This window comes from Patagioenas fasciata, chromosome 3 (genome assembly GCF_037038585.1).
Source record: "Patagioenas fasciata isolate bPatFas1 chromosome 3, bPatFas1.hap1, whole genome shotgun sequence".
Lineage (NCBI taxonomy): Eukaryota > Metazoa > Chordata > Aves > Columbiformes > Columbidae > Patagioenas > Patagioenas fasciata.
Genome location: NC_092522.1, coordinates 121,998,186 through 122,023,160, shown reverse-complemented (window position 1 = coordinate 122,023,160; position 24,975 = coordinate 121,998,186). Strand labels below are relative to the sequence as shown.

The 24,975-nt window shown below is 42.1% G+C and overlaps 3 protein-coding genes and 1 long non-coding RNA gene across 6 annotated transcripts; 3 read left to right on the top strand and 1 right to left on the bottom strand.

Annotated features, from left to right (window-relative positions):
• Positions 1-239: 239 nt before the first annotated feature.
• Positions 240-5,023, top strand: LOC136100278 (gallinacin-9). Of its 2 annotated transcripts, XM_065835212.2 has the most exons (3): positions 240-390; positions 2,475-2,604; positions 4,699-5,023. In XM_065835212.2, exons 1-3 carry the CDS (start codon positions 333-335, stop codon positions 4,712-4,714), a joined length of 204 nt encoding a protein of 67 aa, XP_065691284.1. In that variant the 5' UTR covers positions 240-332; the 3' UTR covers positions 4,715-5,023. The 2 variants fall into 2 exon arrangements, with proteins under 2 accessions (XP_065691284.1, XP_065691285.1); XM_065835213.2 differs by lacking the exon at positions 4,699-5,023 and having other exon boundaries at positions 2,475-2,608.
• An 889-nt stretch (positions 5,024-5,912) lies between these two features.
• Positions 5,913-12,341, bottom strand: LOC136100108 (gallinacin-8-like). The gene is made up of 4 exons (XM_065834909.2): positions 12,197-12,341; positions 7,634-7,724; positions 7,158-7,291; positions 5,913-6,443 (listed from the first exon to the last, which is right to left on the bottom strand). The coding sequence occupies exons 2-4, from the start codon at positions 7,689-7,691 to the stop codon at positions 6,435-6,437; spliced, it is 201 nt and encodes a 66-aa protein (XP_065690981.1). The 5' UTR covers positions 7,692-7,724; positions 12,197-12,341; the 3' UTR covers positions 5,913-6,434.
• Positions 12,342-15,789: 3,448 nt separating this feature from the next.
• On the top strand, positions 15,790-16,426 carry LOC136100121 (uncharacterized). 2 transcript variants are annotated; one of them, XR_011738721.1, is made up of 4 exons: positions 15,799-15,843; positions 15,973-16,025; positions 16,136-16,278; positions 16,373-16,426. It is a non-coding gene; the product is annotated as an uncharacterized lncRNA (long non-coding RNA). The 2 variants fall into 2 exon arrangements; XR_011738720.1 differs by lacking the exon at positions 15,973-16,025 and having other exon boundaries at positions 15,790-15,843.
• Positions 16,427-21,299: 4,873 nt separating this feature from the next.
• Positions 21,300-24,533, top strand: LOC136100158 (antimicrobial peptide THP2-like). Its single transcript, XM_065835001.2, has 4 exons — positions 21,300-21,487; positions 22,599-22,677; positions 23,506-23,626; positions 24,302-24,533. Exons 2-4 carry the CDS (start codon positions 22,620-22,622, stop codon positions 24,345-24,347), a joined length of 225 nt encoding a protein of 74 aa, XP_065691073.1. The 5' UTR covers positions 21,300-21,487; positions 22,599-22,619; the 3' UTR covers positions 24,348-24,533.
• Positions 24,534-24,975: the final 442 nt, after the last annotated feature.

The following is a 24,975-nucleotide window of genomic DNA, read 5'->3' as shown; positions in this document are numbered from 1 at the left end:
AATCCTGTGTCCTCCCCGGGTGCAGCCCACCAGCTGGTACAGGGTGTGCAAGCACAGAGGGATTTGGCTGCTCAGGTCAACCAGTGCAATTTGGTCATTGCTCAGGTCCGGGCATCTTCAAATGTGTTGGGTTGCAACATCTTTTTACATCATTGGTCTCTATAGTAATAGGGCAATGAACTCGCTGTTTTTCAATCACTCCTCCACCCCCCTAGTTCTCTGCACTGCTCCATCCCAGAGCCTTTATAAATCCAGGGACTGGGCATCTTCTGCCTCAAGCATCAGCCTCTATCCAACTTTGAGTGTCTCCACACCACTGACAGCTGGCAGTCATGAGGATCCTTTTCTTCCTCATTGCTGTTCTCTTCTTCCTCTTCCAGGCTGCTCCAGGTAAGACTGAAAATAGGTGAGATGGAGGCTAAAAAGGTGCATGTGCAGAGCAGCCCATTAAAGCCCAGTGCTGAGGTTCAGATAATCCTTGTACTATTGGACTCCATGACTTTCATATTAGAAGTCCTCTTCCCTAGTCATAGTCCTAATCTCTAATCTGTTGAATTGAGCTCATTGACAGTCTTCTTGATGGTCTCTTTCAAAAATCTTGCATTCCCATCACATGATGACGTGGTGGAAAAAAGATACTCCTGTGTATTCATGCAATTCTTAGGCTGATAATTAGGACACCATCCTGCAACGTGAAAGCTTTGTCTTCTCACGTTCACACCCTCACCTCCTTACTGTGTTTTATAGATCAGTAGACCTCCTGTATTTTTGGAAAAAAATGTGATTGTGATGGTGAGGCTTTGCCTGGACTCTATACTGTCCATTTGCTTTAAGAGAGTTTGGACTATCTGTATAATTCCAGGCTATTTGGGGGACTTCAGAGAAGTTTCAACTATCTCCATCCCTGATTTGGTTTGCAATACACTCAAATTTGTACTTAATTTCCTAGACAAGCAAATGTCTTTCTACTTAATGCAGAAATGCAGAACCACTTAAGCCAAAAGCAAGTGCTGGTAGAAGCTTTAGATAAAGTCTGCACTGCATGCTTCTGGAATGCTTTCTTGGATTGTCCTATTATATACATCACAGAAATTATTCTCAAATTCAAAGCAAACTGTGGCCCCTGGGGTGGCTGCAGAGCTGGTGTAATTCCATCAGAATTTCTGAGAAAGGACAGTAAGTTATTTTATATCTCTTCATAAAGACCTATGCACAGTAAACATAACACTTTAGAGCTTTTTAAATGGGGAGACAAGGAAAACCAATGTCTCATGGTTTCTTTAAAACCAGCTGAGTGAAATCAGCAACACATAATGCTTGAATAAGATGTGATTAAGATAAAAGACTTGAGAACCACCAGGACAAATTGGTTGAAATGTGGCAGATCGATTTGCATGCCTTTCAAATTATCAATAGAGTCCAGTATGATGGTAGCTGTGAATTCAGGTTGGCACAGAAGGTTGGCAAGAAGTTGGGGCAGCTGATAAGGGCATAGATATACAAGGCTTTGGGTGATATAAAAAACAGATTTAAACCATACAAAAATAACACAATTTGAATCTCAGGTTGAACATCCCAGTGGGAACAAATAATGTTTGATGGTAATGAACAAGAAATTCTAAGACTTAGGGCTGTTTTTTCAGCTGGAATAAGCCCAGGCAGTTCCCTGATGATGATGGAGCTGCAGCCTTTGCCACCACCAGAACATTTGGCTCTTAATTTCTGAACATACCAACACAGTAGAACCAGAATAACATCTCACTAAACCATATGCAGCACCAGCAACAAGTCACTGACTTTATATTACAGTGTATATTTAAGTATATAATGTACTTTAGTCAAGCAAATGTCAGTTTGAATGTTTCGACTGTGATTAAAAGTTGGGTTTTGTAAAGCTTTATGACATCTGTGTTAAATGTAGGATATTTAACATGGTAACACAGTGCACAGGTTTCCTGTGAGCATGCTGCTCATTATCACAATGGTCAATACTTCCTGCAAGAAAGATACTTGAAGTAGTAGATAACGGTTATGAGTCATAAATGTGCTTTACATTTGCTGAAACTTGAACTGAAAGTTTGAAGAAACTCAGGACATTTTGATTTTAATATCATCACATTTTTTTTTTCTGAGATTAATGTGAGATTAATTTTTAAAATGCGATTTTTCTGTGTCTCCTATGGCTTTTTCATATAACATAGTGTGTCTGTGCATAACTGGATTGACAAGCAAGTGTCTCCAGGAGAAATGCTAAGGAAGCTGACATTTATCTAGCATTACAACCTGTTTTTCTGCCTAGTTTGCATTTCATATGGATGTAGAGACCTTAAGAAGGTGTGATCAGGTTACCCCAATCACAAAACAGACACTGTGGCAGGAAACCACACACCACAGCAGGTAAATCTGATGCTGTAGCTCTCCAATCCTGTCCCTTGACAAACGAATATGAATTTTCCCTCGGGTTCTCTTTGCAGCTTACAGCCAAGCAGATGCTGACACCATCGCATGCCGGCAAAACCGGGGCTCCTGCTCGTACGTTGCATGCTCTGGTCCCACTATTGACATTGGGACCTGCCGCAGTGGGAAGCTGAGATGTTGCAAATGGTAAGATTAACTCATCCTAAAACATGCCATACCTGGAATATTGTGTCCAGTTCTGGGCTCCTCAGTTCAAGAAGGATGGGGAACTGCTGGAGAGGGTCCAACGCAGGGCAACCAAGATGATGAAGGGAGTGGAGCATCTCCCTTATGAGGAAAGACTGAGGGAGCTGGGTCTCTTTAGTTTGGAGAAGAGGAGACTGAGGGGTGACCTCATTAATGTTTGCCAATTTACAAAGGGTGAGTGTCACGAGGATGAAGCCAGGCTCCTTTCAGTGACAAACAATGGTAGGACAAGGGGTAATGGGTTTAAGCTGGGAATGTAAGAGGTTCCACTTAAATTTGAGAAGAAGCTTCTTCCCAGTGTGGGTGGCAGAGCCTGGCCCAGGCTTCCCAGGGAGGTTGTGGAGTCTCCTTCTCTGCAGACATTCAAACCCGCCTGGACACCTTCCTGTGGAACCTCAGCTGGGTGTTCCTGCTCCATGGGGGGATTGCACTGGATGAGCTTTCCAGGGCCCTTCCAACCCAAACTATTCTGTGATTCTATGATTCTATGCCACTGCAGCAAGTAGGTTCACTGGGCTTTCCCCTTTTGGGATGAAACAGATCAGCTCCTCCAGCCTCTTATATCCCCCAGATAAACCCTTTAATTGCTGGGCCTTGTGGCGTCAAAAATACCAGTCTGCTTTCTCTGAAAAACCTTAAGGAGAAGTTGATGATGAGCAGGGAGGAAAGTGGACATTGCACATCTAATATTGCTAGTAACATACCATGTATCATAGAATCATAGAATAGTTCGGGTTGGAAGGGACCTTCAAAGCTCCCCCAGTGCCACCCCTGCCATGAGCAGGGACATCTTCACCAGCTCAGGTTGCTCAGAGCCCCGTCCAGCCTGGCCTGGGATGTCTCCAGGGATGGTTCATCCACCACCTCTCTGCTCAACCTGGGCCAGGCTCTCACCACCCTCAGTGTAAACAATTTCTTCCTCATGTCTGGCCTGAATCTCTCTCTTTTAGTTTAAAACCACCACCCCTTGTCCTATCACAGCAGACCCTGATCAAAAGTCTGTCCCCATCTTTCTTGCAGGCCTCTTTTAAGTACAGAAAGGCTGCAATACAGTCTCAACAAAACCTTCTCTTCTCCAGGTTGAATGCTAATCACTAATTATGACTGATAACTTCTTCCAACATGAGTCTGGTACCAGGGCAGAACCAGATCATGCTCGAACTCTGCCTGTACTAAGCAGGGTGGACACAAATTACTTGAGATAGTTACCTCTGATGTCTCCCATTCAACCCACACAGGCAGGAGATATCCCATGCAGAGTGATTCTGCAATATGCTGTGCTCCAGCTCTGCAGTTGGTGTCATTTCATACCAAAGGAGCTATAACAGAACTACCCTTTTGGGGCATTATTATTATTATTATTATTATTATTATTATTACTATATTTGCACTTCTACTTAATCTATTTGGGTTTCTATGAAACATGCTGAAGGATGCAAAAAAAGAAGTGAGAAACCTTGTCACCCTTTTTCATAGAAAAAAGGCATGGAGGAAAGAGAGAGGATCAGCCACTTTGTCCAGTGCAGCTTTTTATTCCTAAAATAGTCCTGCGACCCTGTCAAGTATTCTGGGTCATCAGCAGCTGTAGCTGGATAGCTGTGGTGTGTGCATTCACGTCCTGTGTTGTATCTGGGTTGTCTTACAGTCAGAAACACAGGTCAGTGATCCAGATGAAAAGGTTCTCTGGTGGTCTTTTCTAGAATCATAGAATCACAGAATCGTTCTGGTTGGAAAAGATCCTCAAGATCATTGAATCCAACAATTAACCTCACAATGGCACTAACTCATGTCCCTGAGAACCTCAATTCCATGTCTTTTAAACGCCTCCAGGGATGGTGACTCCACCACTCCCCTGGGCAGCCTGTTCCAATGCCCAACAGTCCTTGGGGGAAGAAATTTTCCCTGATATCCAATCTAAATCTCCCCTGGCCTATGTGTCATCTTATGTCTATGGTAGTCTGAGATGGCCAGGTATAATTTACCTGTTTGGATGGAGATAAGTGGACTATCTAAGCACCTGATTTCACTTTGCAGGACACCCACTTCCTAAAACTGACACCTCACTGACCACACAGACGAGAGTTCTGGGCATCTGAGACATCTCCCATTTTTCACATCGATGGATCCCAGCATCAGTGCAAACCTGGGGAGCCTTCCCATGGGGGTGAAGACCCTTAGGAGCACAGGAAGATCAGAGGAGGAGTTCTTGCACCTCGATAAAGAGATTTGAAGCTTCAATTATAATAAAAGCCAGTCACTGTGAAACCACATTACTGACATTTGCTTATATATATGTTTTTTGCTGGTTTTATTGTCTGTAAAAATCAACCTGTAAATGAAGTTTATTTAACTAAACTAATTTAAGTGCATGTATCATTGAGTCCTGTTAAATCACCCTGCAGAGTGTCTGCATTGCAGTGATTTGTGTGGCAACATATTTATTAACAAATCAAAAAGCCCTAGTACCCATTTTCTCTGCCATCCTAGTCCAGGGCACCAGGTTGGGGTTTGGGAGATGGGATCACTCCTCCACTCCTCTACAGGGTTTCATCTTCTAACCCAGCCTGAATTGCTGGGAATGACAATGTAAAGAAACCCGGGTTGGCAGAAAGGCAACTTCTTAAGTTTTGAACCCATCTCGTCACACTCGTGTCATTCTACTTCTGATGCCTCTGTTTAGTCTAGACCAGCATCATGTCAATGGGATTTTACTTCTCTGGATCCTAAACTACTCAAACAATCAATATTTATCGCTACATCATGATGTCTGGAGGCAGTTGGCTGGACGTCCATCAACCTGGAGTCCCTGCACCTGCTGTTACAAGGTCTAGATACATCCCCCCCTTCTTTTCCCTTCCCCACTCCTAACATCCCAGAGAGCTAATGTAAAGGCCAAAAGGATTTGAAATAAGGGATGACTAAAAGTGTCCATGTTCTCCATGCCACGAGCTGCTATGGATGGTTTTAGCACAGCCATGGGCCCTGAACATAGCCAATTTGTGGCAGATTGCTACTATGTTAATTACAGTCGGTTTGGAGAAGATATTTATTACTGTTACTGGTCAACCTAATAATAATAGAACCAGGACATATTCTTGATGATATGTGGGTTGGGTTTCTTCTCCTCTTCTTGGAGAATTTTATTACAAGTCACATCTCATGCTGACCCCAGGTGAGACGAGGGGTAGAACCTCCAGTAAAAACAAACACCAAGAAAACTCCTCAGAGATATAAGGATCAAACATAAGTATTCTCAAGCAAGTTTATTAACATTTATTGAGGTACATAGACTATGAAATATGAACATCCCAGATGGGCATTCAATATCTCCTGGAGAGTTCATCTTCTATAATTATTCACATTGTTACTAATCCCAAAAAGAAAATAAAATAATGAACATCTGTTCTGAAGGCCAAAGGAAGAACCTGCTCTGCATCTTTTCATGGAGACGGGTCTCTGCATCATGGTGATCTGCTCTTTGGGATAGATGTTGTTGGCCACAATTTAGATTCAACAGAAAAACACTTCAGAAAAAAGATAAATATTGCTATTTTTCTGGGTGGTTAAAGAATTGCTTTGGAATTTCTTCAAGTTGTTAACTTTGTTTGTGGAAGAGTTTGTTTTCTTTCTGATGTAGTTCATGTTTTGGTGTGTGCATGTGTATGAAAACTGCATATTTCCAGCTCAAAATTCCAGGTTTTCCAATAGGATAATGTGTCTCCTAAATTGCCAGAAGCTCTGCTTTAGCCAGGCTGAGATGTCAACAGTCACTAATCATACTGCAAAAAAGGAAAGAAACTTTCAGATTTTGTACTTATAACCACGAAAAGATTTGCATAAGAAGGAGAGAAAGCACTGAATGACAACCTCCTCCTGGAGAGGTACAGATGTTTGATTTGGTGCTCAATGCACATAGAATCATAGAATCATTTTGGTTGGAAGAAACCCTCAAGATCAGTGAGTCCAACCATTAACTCAACACTGTCACTAACCCATGTCCCTAATAATCTCGTCTACGCATCTGTTCAACCCCTCCAGGGATGGTGACTCCACCACTGCCCTGGGCAGCCTGTTCCAATGCCTGACAACCCTTTCCATGAAGAAATTGTTCCTAATATCCAGTCTAAACCTCCCCTGGCACAACTTGAGATCATTTCATCTCATCCTTTGAAGCCAGTGTTACTCACCAAGACTAGCTTGAAACAGCTAATGGGAACAACAGAGCAAAGAGATTGTTTCTAGCTAATGACTTACCTCTGCCAAAGAGATTTGACTGTGATCTTTCTCATGAGGCACTCATGCAATTAATGATGCATGGGGAACTACTGAGGAAATCCTCAGGAAACCCTATATTGGACTATATGGAGTCTCTGCTCATTTGCCAGCTTGCACTAGAGGAATTTCGCATTTAAAGAGCAATCTGGATGTGTAAAAGTGAACAATAAGCCCACTGACCCAACAAACACCTCATCTTGATCAAATCCATAACTCACCACTGTCCGACAGCAAGGGACCGCTTGCTGGCAACGTCCAAAGGGTCTCGTGTTGGGTAGAGGACAGTGGTCAGCGGAACAGGTACCTCCAGCCTGTTTGCATTGCTCATTGTTATTCGGTGCACGCATGAAACCTGTGAAAAACAGACGATAATGAACAAACAAACAAACAAACAAAACAGATTTTCCTTCCCAAAGAAGACTAAGAACCAGTTGGGATTATAGAGCAGCATCAACAGCCCAAGCCGTGGGCTGACCCCATCCATACCATTAAATTCTCTTATTTTCCAAAGGTTCAGTGCGTCCAGTGGACCCAGTTGGTGTCTGTTCACTGCTAAGGTGTGACCAGCATTTTGGTAGTATCAGTTGGCCTGGGGGAAAAGGGTCTAAAACTCATCCTATTTCTGCTTCTATTTTACGTTCTCCATGCTCATGGTCTTTCCTCTGCATTTCCTTTGATTTCGAGTATCTCTTACCTAAAGTGCCTTGGAGCACTAAGAGGAGAACAGTAAAGAAAAGGAAAAGGATCTTCATGTCCAAATTCAGTGTCGCCAAATACAACGGCTACTAAGAAAAGAAAAACAGAAAGAGGTCATGTATTTGTCCTGCAGTTGCCATCACCTAATCCAGAAGCTATTTATGACATATAAGATGTATTTTATTAATAAAAATTTTCATTTATGCAATAATGCTCTAGAATAAATCTGTTGAAAAATCTAGTTGAGGAAAGATATATTTGAAAGGTGCATTGCATAAAACCAAGAAAATGTATTTGTACCTATAAAATTTAAAATAATTAGATTAATATTGTGACTTTCCGTCAACTGCAAAGAAAGCCTGTACCAACTCCAGTGAAGACTCCTATATTTGAATCCCATACAACCTGGATATTATTTTTTTTTTTTTTAAAAAAGCAAGAAATAGAATTAATTTCCTCTAAAATTATCCAAGTATTATAATACAAACAAACTTTTCTTAGATTCCTTTTATAACTTATGGATAATGCTGCTACATGCACAAAATCATTGATGCTTCCATTTATAGTTTTATCCATTTTTATTTGAGTAATGGATTTGGCTGGGTTGGAGTTAACTTTCTTCATGGCAACCTATATGGTGCCATGCTTAGTATTTTGTAGCAATTAATTACTAAAATGTCCATTTTATTTAATTATTACATATTTTGCTTCAGATATGTGTGGATAATGACTTTGGCTATTCTAGTTTCTCTGTATAATAAACACTCAGAAACTTTATTTGAATATTAGCCACTTTTGTAGCTTACAAATCAGTCGCAAGTCCTTGAAAACATCTTTACAGAAAAAGCTAAGGAGCCATCTACCCCTTCTCTCCATAAGATCTCTATGATACGTGCCAGTCGAAAGCCTCAGAGCATCTCTCCATCATCATTTCTTCCTGCAGATTCTAATTAACTTTTGAAAATGATACATAATACTATAATCCTTCAGAATCACCATTATTGACTGTAGCAGTCAGTCTTACCGAAATACCAAGCCTTGTACATTTTAGTTGTTTATGAGGATTTAATTAAGCTGCACAATTCTACATCTCGGAGTGACAAATTGCTTTCTAGAGAAGCAAAGATTACCAACAAGACATGTATTTTTCTCCTTATCTGCTGCAGCTGATGTGGAAACTAAACCTTCAACTCACCCTAGAGGACTTCAGGAGAGGGGTCACAGTGTCCAGTCTGTCCTACCTGGCTCCTCTCAATGGGGAACCTCACAGAGTGATGTCTTGACCCCAAGAAATAGTATATCTGTATTCCTATTGATAACAGATCTGCCACAGCCATTCCCAGCAGCTGAAATGTCACTTCCCGGCAGCTGATGACAATTGGTGACCGCTCATGAACTCCTTCTCCTTTCTCTGGGTCACGAGCCGGCTCTTCCGATAAGCACCTCACACCGCCCTGGTTTGTGTACAACATATTGATCCATCGCGGGCTGTGAACAAAGCATCCTGGGACATACACTGAAAATCGGTGTTTTGGCTCCAGCAGGGACCTAATCCTACAGGATTGTCCCAAGGCCACGGCGCCTGGTGTTAACTCCAGACAGGTCATCTCTAAAGCCTGAAGGTACCTACCACAGCACCTAAATCGTTACATTAGAGAAGCTCAGGTTTTGCACAAGTTTTGCACAGTTTTTGCACAGTCTAGATTGAGAAAAGAAGGCTGAGGGGAGACCTTCTCACTCTCTACAGCTATCTGAAAGTAGGTTGGAGCAAGAGGGCATCAGTCTCTTCTGCCAAGTAACAAGCGATAGGACAATAGGAAACATTCTCAAGTTGGTCCAGGGGAGGTTCAGATTGGATATTGGGAAAAATTTATTCCCAGAAAGGGCTGTGGGGCATTGGAACAGGCTGCCCAGGGCAGTGGTGGAGTCACCATCCCTGGAGGGTTGAACAGACGTGTAGATGAGGTTCTCAGGGACAAGGGTTAGTGTCAGTGTTGGGTTAATGGTTTTACTTGATGATCTTAAGGGCCTCTTCCAACCAACATGATTCTATGATTCTGAGAGCACACTTATCTGTGCACCAAGAATATTTTATTTTTCATGCATTTACCACATCTGTATTCTACTCATTGTAGAGGAAATAACTATTGTTTGAATAATTAAAGTTTCAGGGAGGCACCCATTTGCTAGGTGGTCAAAAGAAACAACTTCTATAAAACATTTTGGGCAAACTGCTCCTCCATGCTCCCAGAGGGTTTAGACCGGAATGACTGGTGGCAGCACCATTATTGCTTCAATCCTGAAGTCACCCAGAGGAGCCCAGAAAAAGATGTTGTGTTTTGATTGTCATGCTACTAAGAGTCTAGAAAATAACCCAACATTCTTGTGATCCAAACAGCCATCTGAACAGCATCCATCTACCTGGGTCACTTGCCTCCCAGAAGAGGGCAATGAAGAGCTAAGACTGAAATCTCTCTCCAACACCGTTCTTCAGCCAACAGGGTATAAATTATTCTGACAGCAGGGTTTTATGGATTTTCTTCTTAATTATCCTGATGTCTTCTGATTCCCAGCACTGACATGTTAGTGAATTATGGTTTCTGACAGTCCAACCTCAAAGCCCTCAGTGTTTCGCAATCTGCTGTGGCCACCAGCAATGGACAAGATGCTGGTCCTTACTCTGAAAAATAAATCACATTAACAGAGGCAGGTCCAGGGAGAAGGAGTCTGGGATTTCCATTGCGTTGGCAGCTGGACACAGATGACAATGAGTGCCCGGGGAAGTGGGAGATATTTGCTTCCTTTGAAAATCATCAGGAGCCCTCAAACCTATTTACTTGGGTCCAAGTGATATGATAAGAAAAATCCAAATAAACACGTTGATTGCCCCAATATAGTTATTTTACTAAATCCCATTCCTGTATAATTTAATTGATGGAACGTGTATGTGTTTTACAATAGGCAGCAGCATTTGTTTTTATGATTGGGCTTTTTTCTTTCCTTTAAAAAAAATATTTAAATAATGAAATTGATTTATCAAATGATGAAATGTAAAAAGGCGGAAATAAACACCATGAACATTAAATCCATAAATATGTTTCCAGGAACACAGAGCTCTGAACTGAGCTTTTAGGGTCTGTTTCACCTCAGTAAACTCAGAAAAGAAGAAGGCAGACAAGAAGCCAGATCCTGAAAAGGATCTTAAAATAGGATAAAATGAGTATTTCCTCCTGTTTCCCACTTTGTGCCTGAGGTAGCTGCCCAGTGGGGTACAAAACAGATCAAAACTCAAATACAAATCAAGACAGGATTAAGATAATCAATTAATGAATTGTATCTGTTGTTACACATGTTGGTAAAGTTACCTTATATTTCTTAAATACGGTAATTAACTTGTCTGTTATTTTAATTACAGTATACTGTTATTGACTCTAAATATTGTTTTGGCTACCAAAGGTAACAAAAGGGATACGGTATGGAGCCCTAAAAATCATGTTCTTTTATACAGAGGATATATGCAAACACTTATATACGTGTAGATAGATAGATAGATAGATATTATGCCTGTGTATATGTATGTATATATTCATAATATATAAATATTCTGAGAGAAATAAAAGCTGAAATTTCTAAACTGCTTTATATTTAATCTTGGCTGAAGAAGATATGAATAAAAAAAGAATAATCCAGATATTCTAATACGTGATTTACTCGGGAATAGCCACAGTATTAATATAAGTAATTGTTTATTGAAATTTACATTTATTCCGTAATGATGGCATTTCTTACTTGTGTTTCTCCACGGTCCTCCTAGCAAATCCACATTATTTATATATATACATATAGTGTTGTTAATATGGACATGCGGAAGGACTCTTCTAAATCCCAGGTAGCTTTTCATCATTCAGCATTCCACAGCCTCCTATCCTCTGTGAATATCTAGGTCTCAGTTCTTTTGTCAAGTGCCACCTGAGGTGGACCTGTGTCCCCCTTGTCCACCCTGGTTGTTCCAGCGAGGTTTGGTCTCCCCAGTTGGAGATCTCCAACAGTGCAGAGCATCACAAGTTGCTCTCCATGCTGGCGTGAATCCCAGACTGGTTGGGGTTGAAGGGACCTCTGGAGATCATCTGCTCCAACCCACCTGCTACCGCAGGTACACCTAGAGTAGATTGCACAGGAATGTGTCTAGGTGGGTTTCAATGTCTGCAGAGAAGGAGACTCCACAACCTCCCTGGGCAGCCTGGGCCAGGCTCTGGCACCTCCCACCAAAGAAGTTTCTGCTCATGTTCACATGGACCCTCCTATGTTTCAGTCTGTGCCCGTTGCCCCTCACCCTGGCGCTGGGCACCACTGAACAGAGTCTGGTCCATCCTCTGACACCCACCCTGAGATACTGATCCCATTGATCACATCCCTCTCAGCTTCTCTTCTCCAGCTCAACAGCCCCAGCTCTCTCAGTCTCACTTCATAAAAAAGGTGTTCGCAGTCCCTAATCATCTTCGTGAAGGCAGCTGGGTTAAACCCCGTGTCTATATGTTGCTTCCATAACGACGCAGCTTACCTCTGATGATGGGACGTCCCCAACCAGCTTGAAGCCACAAAGATCCTTCACCTCCCCTCTGTCATCCTCTTACTCCAGTGTCCTCTGTGCACACGACAGGAAGGGATGACAGACCTTTGGTACGATTGCTCAACGCTTATCCTCGCGGCACGTCCACAATTGGCAAAAAACGTGAAATCCAGCTGGTGAACAGCCCTGCTGTCCATTGGGTGGCCTTGGCCAGCCCTGTGGAAACCTGCCCAGAGCTGAGTGGGACAAAACCTGCCTGGAAGCCACGTCTGCTGCCTGCTGTTTCGTGCAGAGTGAACTGGCCCTTGCTCCCTCTAGGCATGCTGGCTGTGCTGCAGCCTCCCAATTGTGGACACCCCCAAGCTCAGAGAACACATAAGCAAACAGAGGACTTGTCAGTTGCCTCTAAAGCCCTTGAAATATAAAGGTGAATGTGCAGCTCAGCAAACCAGGGAGTAAGAATTCAGCTTTACATCTACAGACCAGCAGTAATAATATTTTTTTGTGCTTCGCCAACTGTATGGCAAAGCCATACATGGAGAGTTAATGCAGCTAGAACCAAAACATGGATTTAGATTATATGAAGGTAGACATCTGAGATGCCTTTCCATTCTGGGTACTAAAGAAACTATAAATCACACAATCCTAGAATCATAGAATGGTTTGGGTCAGAAGGGACCTTCAAAGCTCCCCCAGTGCCACCGCTGCCATGAGCAGGGACATCTTCACCAGCTCAGGTTGCTCAGAGCCCCGTCCAGCCTGGCCTGGGATGTCTCCAGGGATGGTTCATCCACCACCTCTCTGCCCAACCTGGGCCAGACTCTCACCACCCTCACTGTAAACAATTTCTTCCTCATGTCTGGCCTGAATCTCCCTCCTTTAGTTTAAAACCACCACCCCTTGTCCTATCACAACAGGCCCTGCTCAAAAGTCCATCCCCATCTTTCTTATCGGCCCCTTTTAAGTCTGGAAAGACTGCACTGAAGGTCTCCCCAGAGCTTCTCTTCTCCAGCTGAACACCCCAGCTCTCTCATCCTGTCCTCCCAGCAGAGCTGTTCCAGCCTCGCATCATTTCTGGGGCTCCTCTGGCCCCTCTGCAGCAGCTCCATGTGTGTCCTGTGCTGAGGACCCAGAGCTGGACCAGCACTGCAGGGGGGTCTCACCAGAGCAGAGCAGAGGGGCAGAATCACCTCCCAAACCTGCTGCTCACGCTCCTTGTGATGCAGCCCAAGATACAATTGACTTTCTGGGCTGCAAGTGCATGTTGCTGGCTCATGTCCAATCTTTCATCATAAATCTGTTAGCTGATCTTGAAGAAGATATTCTCAGCACTGAGATTTCTTAAAATTATCCACATAGAGTCCTGGTGAAACAGCCTGTTCTCACCCCCTTGCTCACTCAAGTGTGACATCCCTCCTGGGCAGGAAGGTTTCTGGTCCTCCCAGTTACCTGGTCCAAAAGGGTCTATAAAGCATTGCAGCAGTCACCAGGGGAAGCTGGCAACACTGCTAGCAACATCTAGTCTGTCGCATGTTTTTTTTAATTTACAGTGGCACATCGTGTTATACGGACTGTTGTTGCAAAGAGCTCCAGGACTTCACAAAAGTTTCAGGTCTCACCTATTCCTTTAGTCCAAGGAGGTATTAAGCACTTTTTACACACATGGCCCAGTTCAAGAACAGCAACAACTCATGCAGCTCAACAGCCCCAGCTCTTTCAGTTTCCTCATCACAAAGATGCTCCAGACCCCCTAGCATCTTTGTGCCCCTCTGCTGGACTCTTTCCAGTAATTCCTGGTCCTTCCTAAAGTGAGGAGGACTGCATGCCCAGCTGCAAGGCAGCAACCTCCGGATGAGGGCACCACAGCTCCAGACCTTCTGCCTGGTGGGACGCAGCACAGCAAAGTGTCTGGTGGCCAAGCTGAGAGCAGCTTAACTTCAGATTCTCGGCTCATGGACAACTTTTAGTTGATATTGTGGAGGCGTAAATCTTCTGGAGCAGAGAGTGGGATAAGCAGAGACACATCCAGAGGAGATGAGGTAGCACAGGAGAGTGGAAAGGTCCCAAAGGAAGAGGGGTGAGGCGCCTTGTCAGAATGGGGGATAAGGAAAGGTGGAAAGAAAGAACATTTCTTGCTGTCACAGAAAGGGACCATGTGGGGTTTATAATAGCTGGAAAACCACATAAAGCTGGCAGACTAAAGCAGACCTGGAGGAAAGGTTTGCTCACTAATAGATGCTATCAACAGGGAGATCTGCATTTTCTCCGTGCCAAAAATCTCCTCACATGACTTTATTCACCAATAAAATCCATGTTGCAGATTCAGAGATTATTTTTTAATGTGTTCTGTGTGAAAATAAAAATACAGATAATTTCTCCTCTGTACTATGACTGAGTTGGTGGACTTACAGTCGTTTAAAAACACGTGGCCAACAAATCGGTCACTGCTGGAGAAGAGGAGACAAAGCCTCAGCAGCGCTTCCTATCCATCTGATACCCATCCTCCCTACCTGGGGGTGTTTGCTGAAGTCACCTGGATTATGAGAAGTCAAATGTCAATAAGATGTCCTGACAGAGGATGGAGTTCTTCATATAGCACAGACTTAGAGCAGAAGGGCTTCAGAAATAGGAATTGCTGCTTCTGTGTCACAGAAAGGACTTAGGCTGAGTAACAGCAAATGTGCTCATGGCTCAGAAATTGTGATATCTTGACAAGTAAACATTTAGCATTTAAATACCTGTATATACACTGATCTGTGCATAATATGCATATAGAAGCACACATGCACATATATAGAGAGAGAAAATGTGTGACTTCCGGCAGCTGGTCAGAACTGGAAGGACTAGAAATTATATTTCTTCTTAATGAACTGCTTATATTTTACAGAGAATTTGAGGAACACACATGAAATAGGCAAGTGTGCTGGTTACCCTGCCAGATGCTGGGCAGCCTGAGCAAGATTGAGTAAAAGTTGGTATCAGGAAGGACACTGAAACCATAGAAAATAAATAAATAAAGAGCAATCCATAGAAGCATTAGAAGTGAAAATAAGTTATATTATAAAATTTTCCTGGAAAGATTGTATTTATGTTATCATTTCATACCTCAGAATCTCGTTATGCACTAAACTACCAGCTATGTAATTAGTCAGCTAAAAAGAAAGCAATGTTTATTCTTTCATGGAGGTGGAGATAAGACAACCAAAAGGTGAGATGTAAAGGACAGAATGTTACGAAGGGAAAAAACAACCACATTACGACTGCAAATTAGACAATTAAACTGCGTACCAAAGGCAGAATAAGGATCCCGCAGGACAAAAAGGAGCTGTCATTGCACGTTCCCAGGTGTTTTACGTAACCCTGTGGCCTAACGTATCTTACACCAACTTGGATGGTCGAAGATGGGTTGCACAAAGCTCAGGGGCATTGTGGTGAAAGCAGACTCAAAGCAGGCCCTGCTTTCTCATTGGAAGATGCTGAAGCACAGGACAAATTTGGCTGGAAAACGCTTTTTTCATTGGCCTGTGACTGCACCACAAGCATCCCTAAACCTTTATATAAAGAGTCGTGTTTGGGTCTGGGGTACCAGCTGGAGAAGACAGACTGACAGCAGTGCTGAACCTCCACCTCTTCCATTGGTAACTCTTCTACCTGATTCTATGCAGGCACACTCACTTCTTCATCTTTATACATTTATTTTCCTTTCATTAATCTCAAGTCTAATGAATATTCTGCTTCCATTAACCCCTTCTTTCTCATTCTTCCAGTGACTGTGTCCAGTCTGTACATGTCCTGCAGAACCTCAGTACCCTCACACAGTGTGAGTTTTTGGTTGTCCTATGCAGGGGCAGGAGTTGGTTTCAATGATCCTTGTGGGTCCTTTCCTACTCAGGACATTCTATGATTCTAAGAACCATGGGTTGTTTGGAGGTGTTGCAGGAGAAAACTGTGTTTGGTGACCTCCAAGGGGAGTGGACAGAAGCAGAAACCTTCACTCGGGGCACCAGAGACAGAGGCTAAGAAGTGTCCAGCTTCCTACAGAAACAGGCATCTGGCCAGCACAGCCATTCAGGGTTACGTTTTGGACTACACATCTTGCCTAAATCCCTGTAACATTCTGAGTTGTCACCTTAATTGATGCTCAAGAGATCCAAACGTTTCTTTCAGACTTTCCTAAGGACAACGGTTGGCTTTGTGAACAGAACGCTTCGTAAACCACAGTAGGTTGAGGGTGAATAAGTCATGGGTCTATGTTAGTACCACAGTAGGCTTTCTGGTGTTGTAGAGGTCTGGAAGATAATTTTTCAGTGCAGTAAGACCAATATTAAAAACAAAACCCACCAAAGCACCATAGAATTCCAGAATAATTTCAGTTGAAAGGTAGTCCTGGAGTTTTTAGTCTGAATTCGTGCTCAAAGTGAGGATAGTTTGCTTAAATGTATATTTGGTGAAATGTTGAATATCTCCAAGGATGCAATTTTCACTCCATTCGTCATTCAAGTCCATCCTGCTTTATAAGACTTTGGGTTTGGTTGCTCAGGGCACGTTTTAAGCAGTTCCTTGTCTCCCAGTCAAGAGGGGATGCTCTATTCAGTGTATTTTGGTGTTGTGGTCTCATTACAGGCAAGGAATTCACATCCCAGCTGTCACCATGAGGATCCTTTACCAGCTCCTAGTTGTCCTCTTTGTGATGCTCCAAGCAGCCGCAGGTAAGGGGTGAAGTAGGGAGAGAGGGGAATTAGAGGAGAGAGACAGCATCCATTTTTGATTGCTTTCATGGTAAATGACTGTTTGCTTTCTACCATGTAGGTCAACGTTACATTCCTGGGCGATTTAATTCTTGTGCAGCCCAAAACGGAATCTGCATCCCAGGGATATGTCGACGGCCGTTTTACTGGGCTGGAACATGTAGTAATGGATTGACTTGCTGCAAAAGGTATATAGAAGTGCAGGGATAACTGTGGCAATGCTGACATCCTCTATATCTTTTCTCCAGAGAAACATCTTAGAGACACAGGTCCTCTAAAACACCCTCCTGTCCCATTTCTCCAATGCCAAACCTGCTGGTGTAGAGGGTCTTCAGGGGGTCTTTGCATTCCATGGCAGGTTCTGCTCTGGTGCCATAAAATAATGAGAACCTGTCCTGGTTTTGTTAAAAACAAGACCAGTTTCTCTTTTAATGAATTCACTAAGAAAACCTGTTTGTGGGTAACCTGAGACTCTCTCCTCTTCACCACGCAGGGGGTGGAGACGGCGCTGAAGACACCCTGGATTCTCCTTGGAAATCCTTTCTGCTTCTACCAAATGGCCTCTGAATCACCCTAATCCCTTCGCTCCTGTTAACACCAGTTCCTACTGCAAAAAAAAGTTCTAAAGATCTTCCTTTGCGGAGAATCAAAATGCTGCATCTACAAAACCATAAATAAGAACCAGGCAATGCTGTGGAAATTATTTCTTTCCCCCGCTTTAATAAAATCTGTTACGATGGCATCCATATGATTGAACTTTGAGTGTTGGGGTTTTTTGTAAGGAAGGAGGGGATATTTCACAGAACTGTTTGCACCGTGGGCAGTGACACACAGGTGGGCTGGTGGCTTTTACAGGTAGACGTTTCTCCACTTGCACCTCACTACACCCCCAGGAAAAAGGAGGTCATTTCATCCTCCGCTTCCCAACAGCCATATTCCTGCCACATTCCTACAGTGACCACGGTGTCATTGTCAGAGATCAAACCTAACTTCTCTCTGTGACGATTCCATGGTCCAGCAGGTACACATCCTGGTAGCTTCCAGGTTGCTTTTGGAAGGTATTATGGCATTTTTGACTGAGGTGTCAGAGACAGAATCCATGCTTTCTGTCTCTTTTTCCTTGCCGTCATGGCCTAGCAGTGTAGAAAATGCCAAGATATCTCCAGATGCTTCCTTCAGAGAACCTAGAAGCATCTGAGAAACTTCACTTCTCAGAGGACCTCCCGCCGGGGAAAGCTAAATGTATTTTGGATAACATCAGGCCCTTGGCAGTGACACATACCAGAAAAAAAGATACAAAGAAGGAAAGAAAAGGACACTAACAAACACATTTCCAAAAATTATGAATGTGCAATGTAGTGATTTGGTCATTATCTTCTCAGAAGCAGTTGTTGAACATGCACAGAACAGTGCCCAGTCAAATACATCACCAAACTGAGATGGTTTTGACTCCTAATGGCTTTATGTGTGGGTTTGGAGAGGGGTAGAGTTTGAAATTCTCCCTTTTGCTCCAAATTGCTTCGTCTGCTGTGCTGGATATGACTCCTAAGGTGGAGATAAGATCATCTTCCTCTCTGGGAAGTGATCTTGGCACAATTACCCAAACATCTTGGTATGAAACTCATGACACTCTGCACTTCATTGTGAAGACACTTCCCTCAATGGTGTATCCCACCTGCACCAGGTAGAGCAGCGCTTTCGGTTCCAGTGCCAGGACTCTAAGTACTGTATTATTACATATAATAAAATTCTGTCCCTATCGTAATATTTGTCCTCCTCCAAAGAAGGCTCCATGATCTGGACCTGCAATGGGTGGTGGAGTGTGGCATCATTGATGAACTCTAACTTGAAGAATTCAAAGTGAAGACTTGCTGTGGAGATAAACATAACTGGATCATCTTCTGAACTTCAGTGAAACAAATAAGACTAAAGAAACACGTTATTTAAACAGGAGGAAACTCTCCATGAAGACTCCCTGTTCCTCTGCACTGAAAATAGTGAGAAAGTAGATGGTGTTTTGGATAGAGAAGATGTCAAGAGCCAAACAATTGTGAGGTGCTGCCCAACTTAGCTGGGCTGGATCCCTTGCACTTTCCCATCCAGATACCCTGGGTGAAACAAAGTGTAGCTGGTGTTACTGTGATCCTAGTGTAAATCAGATCTACCAGCAAAAGACCCTGGAGAAAAACACTGAGATTGTGAAGGGTAAGACACTGATATGTCCCTCCTGACATACAAAACTGACTGTCTCATGCTCCTACAAACAGGAGCTGCAGGTGGGGATGGAAAGGTTTTCCACCCTGAGAGCCACGAACCAAAATTTCAATAAGGTTTGCCTCACTGTTATGAGCTTTGGACAAACAAAAGTGCTCCATCCATCCTCTGCTTCTCCCTAACCCATCTCCAGGCAGAGATATTTTGATTGGAAACGATGGGAGCAACAATGTAGGATTTATAATCAACATTGTCAAGAATGCCCAGCGTTAAAGCCAAGCCCTTGCTTGCACGTAGGACTTTGGACATGGTAAAAATTAACGTTGTGTCTTTGTTTCCTTGAGGAATCAGGTTGAGTAACACTAGCAGTTGGTAGGCAAGCCAACCGCAAACTCTTGGCAAGGTGTGAAGTAACTTCAACTTTTGTAATTTTTATTCCCTCCATTTTCTGTTTTACGGCCAGAAATTCTTAAACACATCAGAAATGCAATTATCATTTTTTCCTACTGCAAATAAAGTCCACTTATAAAAATATGTAGAAAATAAAACTCAATATCTCAATTATCAGGGTATGATTTCAAGGGAAATAATTTATAAGCATGTTTTCACATGCATATATATGTCTGTGTATGTATGCACATGTGTACACTTTTGTATACTTAAGAAATTAATGTCAAAGTACTGAAAAAGAATCACACCACTAATATTAATAACTAAACTGAGGAGCCAATAAGAAATTAAAATATTTCAGTTTAGTTTTGATAATAAATGATTGGTAAGACACGCTGTCATTTGCAGAGATAGCGGTCAATTAGAAACATTAGGCATTCAAAATAGCAAATGTATCATAACCTATCATGATGTACTTCAAGTGTAATTTTGAAATATTGCGTAAACAATGTTTGTTGGCTGAAGTAAAGTGTAAAGTAAAATATGACCTGAAAAAGTATTCAGTATTGCTGTCTTTGGATAGTTATTGGGTATATCAGCAAGTGGCTTGGTGCAATAGAAGATCAGGAGATAGGAAAGGATCACTAGACCTTAGAGATTGTGCTGATGCTCCTCAGATCTTCATTACAAGGATTCATGGATTTGGTTTGGCTTGGATTTTACTGCTGAATGAACAAAGACAGACCAGGTTTCTCAGATTTTTTTCCAGGTGAGTTTGAATATCTCTATGGGGATCAAGATTCTATAAATTCTCTGGGCTGCCGTTCCAGTTCCTAACGACTCTTGTTGTGAGAGGTCCTTTTTTCCTTATGTGTAATTGAAATTTCCCTTATTATAATTTGCGTCTGTTGCCTCTCATCCTTCTGGTATTTTGGTTCTTGAATTTTGATGTAGTTGCATAAGTAATTAGAATGAGTTTCGCTACTGTGTGATTGTAAATGTAACGATTTGTTGCCCATATCTTAGGATTAGTATTATGTGGAGATGCTTGCTTGGCTGAACCTTTGGTTGAAATTTAACTCTCCCCTAAAGGATAAAAAGGAAGATAAATTAGGAACTCAAAGCTTTGGTGGCCAAAGGATGGAAGATTGCCAAGATCAAAAATGATTTTGGAAGGTTCTCTTGAGGCCAGAAGTACAAGAAGATCAGCCAGAGTCATGGAAAAATGCTCACTCGAGAGTCCTGCAGCCTGAGAGGCCAGAGACAACGTCTGGCACTGAATTTCCCTAATCTGATGTGTTTTCCACCAGCTGGAAGGGTGTACAGGGACATAATGATGATACATTCACCCTATTTCTGTACATTCACCCTATTTCTGTACATTTTATGCTCTTTACTTAGGCATCCTTACTGGCTGTGCAACACTAAGACCTTTGTTTTAGCTTCATACATCCCTTCTGTGATCTTAAATTCTCTATTTATGGAACAGAAAATAAACTGACTGGGATTGCAGAGGAGTAAGCAGGTGCTCCGTATTGCAATGGATTATGTTGCCCCTAAGCAGGGACAGTTCAATGTATGTCCCAAGATGTTCGACACAGACCACGGTGGCTTAACGTGTCTTACACAAACTGGAGTGTCACAAGAGGTATTGCATGAAAAACCTGGCGTTTTCCAGAAGAAAACTTCAATAGGTTCATAGAGAAACCCCACTTTTTCACTGGGAAGAGAAAAGCAGTTTGATTCTGGTTGGATTAAAAGCCACCAAAAAAAAAAAGGGTAATATTTTGATTGGCTCAGTGTGTACTTGCTGAGAAGAGAAAGAAGTTGTCACGTTATAAAAGAGACTCTCAGCCCCACAGCCAACACCCTCTGGAAAGAAGGGACCAAGAGCAGGTCTTGTGTGGCTTCTGGACTCACCTGATACCTGGTAACTTCTCCGTTCTTTGCATTATTAACCTAAACTTCTAGGTTACTAAAAAAGGTTAATTGTTAATTTAAAAAATTGTGCACGGGTTGAATAAGTAGTTCAATATGTGCTAATACCTAGAATACTTTGATAAAAATACTTTGCTTACTGGTTGGATCAGGCTACTTTAGAGAAGTCTGTGTTCAGAGAAACTGGTGCTCTTTTGATGAAAAACAATACATATTATTTATCTATGTCACTATGTTAAGAACTTGGTTTCACTTTCAGAATTGTTAACTGTTAATTGTTTCTCCTGATGTTTTCAAATATACAGAAATTTGTCTAAACTAATAATGGTAATTTCAAAGCTGTTTTGAGCCATTCTCTACCATTCCATTTGCAGAAATACATTTTACCACAACATTATTTCCTTTATTTGCTTAAGAGAATAGAATTTGTGACAGGTCAGAAGATTCTCTAATGCCACAATATATGACATTAACTACCTCTTTTTTAACCACAAGCCCTTTTCTAGGCTGTCTTATCCCATTTTGCTGATATTAGTTCAATTATTAACTCTTTCAATGAAGACATTACATGTTTGCTTTTCAAATGTAATTTGTCAAATGGGAGTTGTACATTTCAATTCTAGAACTGCTGCCTGTAGACTAAGACCGTAGATTTTGAGCCGGTTGATTTTAGTCGTTATTTCTTGATAAATTTCACCATTGCAAAATGAACATTTTCTTTCTGAAGTTTGTGAGTTGGACTGTATAATGACCTCATTTTGCTTAGTGTTGTTACATTATTAGATAAAACATTTAACTAAGAATAAAGTTGTGATTGCATTTTGGCTAAGAACTATTTGAGCAACGTGAAAGAAATACACGCAATCAAACCATTAAAATAACTTAATGATTACATATGCTCAAATCATGTTGCCCTACATATATTTGCTTTTCCCAGAAATGCTCACACAGTGGTCATGATGTCATATGGGTCTGACTGGTTATTTTTGAAGAAAAAGGCAATATAAATGACATTTTGATTGACAGCCTATTTGTACACTTCAGAAGAGTGTAGATCCCAGGGACTGTCTATCATAGATCTTTCTTGGTCCTTTTTCCTACAGTGACACAGTAAATCTGCAGCCATGAAGATCCTTTACCTGCTCTTTTCTCTCCTCTTCTTGGCCCTCCAGGTTTCTCCAGGTAGGATGGAAAACAGATGCTAGAAGGGGATTTTTTGCACTCAAAGTAAATTTCTCAGCACATTTTAACCACTACTGCTTAAAATTGCCAGAAACCAAGCAGGTGTTAGTCAAATAGCTCAGTGCCTGTGGTCCCCTATGGAAACTCTTTCAAAGGTGGAGGAATTTAAGCCTGACAATATTCAAGAAGTATTTGGACAACACCCTCAGACACATGGTGTGAATTTTGGGGTTGTCCTATGCAGGGACACCAGTTGGGCTCAATGATACTTGTGGGTCCCTTCCAACTCATGTTATTCTATGATTCTATGAAATTCTGACTGCTTATAAAAAAAGTGGTTTTTTTTTTTCACTTCTGGTGTCTTCCTAAAAAGATTGCGATAAACTCTCTGGTGTTAGACACCTGAGATGTTGTCTGTGATGGCCAAGATCTTTGGATAACAGCACGCTCAGCAGTGCATATGCAGATGAAAACGAAGCCTGGCCAACCATTTTTTTATAGGAGACAGTATTAAAGCCTATGGACCTTGAGCCTTTTCCATAAGGTGAAGGAGAAGGAGTCAGGAGGTGGGTATCATTCTCCACCTGGACTTTTGGGCCATCCATTTAGATGCATTGTGAGATAGGGATCCCACTGTCACCAGGTGTAGACCTGCTTTGTAACCTCATCTCTTAGATGGCCTTTCAACATGGCCAAATCCGAGCAAGAGTCCTTAAGGCAAGTTGGTACTCAAGGCAGGTCAATTCATGGGAGACCCTCCTGGTACTATAACTTCATTGCCCTGCGTTGCAGAATGAGAGGGAAGGGAAGTTTTTGTTCTTTTTACAGGTTGGTCTTCACCTCAGCGGGAGATGTTTCTCTGCAGAAAAGGGACCTGTCACTATGGAAGATGTCCCATCCATCTGATCAGAGTTGGAAGTTGTTTTGGGTTCCGCTCCTGCTGCAAATCGTGAGTTTGATATTCACCAAGGCTTACCTGCAGTATGAGCAGAAAGATCTATTTTGCCTGTGTCCTTAGCCCCAAGGTGCTGCTGAATGTTCAGATTGGATATCAGGAACAAAACCTATTATGCTATGAGGACAGTCAAGCATTGAAGTAGGTCGAGCTCCACAGTGCTCTTTCTCCTGAGATGTGCACCATGATCAGCCATCAAGAAGGATAATTTACAGTTGGAGAAGTCACCCTTGTGCTGTCCCAGCTCTCTCTGGTCCCTTTACAGATCCCATTCCACAGCAAAATATTGCGGTTTGATTTCTGTGGGATTGGGCTGTATGGGGAACAGAGGGGAATACGGTTACACTGCAGGGTGAACACAGATCTTCAAAATGTGCAACAAGTGTTGTAAAAAGAAATTATCATTTGAAAGCTAGCCTTCTATTTCACTCAGGAATGAATTCATTCACTCCTAATACCAAGGCATATCAATTTAATTCCCTGCTTTTCCTGAAGCAATAGGAATTCTTCTTACATGTCTGAGTGCACAGGGCAGTCCCAACATGGCTACACGTGACACATTTGCAAAGTATTTCTATCCAAGAGGAAAATGTGCTTGGGCTGAGAGTGAGTAGGGAGGGAATACAAGCAGAAAAATAATCTGATTTTTTTCTTTTTTTCTTTCTGCAGGCCATGGGATTTACAGAAAATTCATGAACCTTCCATTGAAGAGTGATGAAAATTTCTTCTAAACCTATGAATTTCCTTTGAATACCCTTCCTGCTAAAACAACCGAATCCTCCTGCAAAGCTTCATGTACCTTTCATTTTTAATGCAAAAAGTTTTATGATGTAGAGTAAATCTGAATGTATTTTGCGTTGCTTTTGCTCCTCTTGAATAAATTGTTGTTGCTTAGCATTCACATCACTGAAACATGGGTGTTTGTTGCATGGGATGAGGGTGATAATCCTACCTGGGTTTTGACAAACAAACCCTGGAGGGCAACAATTTATTGTGCCAAATGCTCCTTAATTTGAGTTTTCTGAGACACACGCCTGTCCAGGGTTAGACAGACATGGACTGAAGACCTTGTTCTCCAGAACCAAGACATAAACTGGCTGGAAGAACCCAGTTTCCTTTTGTGGGAATGTGTTCAGATGACAAAATCCTTTTTTGTCGTTGTTGTTTTTTTCTTACTATGCAGAAAACCTTTCTTGGGAAAAGAGAAATAGGAATAGCTAAAAACCCAGACGCCTCACCACCTATTAAAATGTCAGCAATGTTCTGGCTTCTGGAAGATGCCCATGAGCATCCTGGGAAAGATGTAGGCCTATTTTCTTCCTCTTTTTTTAATAGTGCAACAA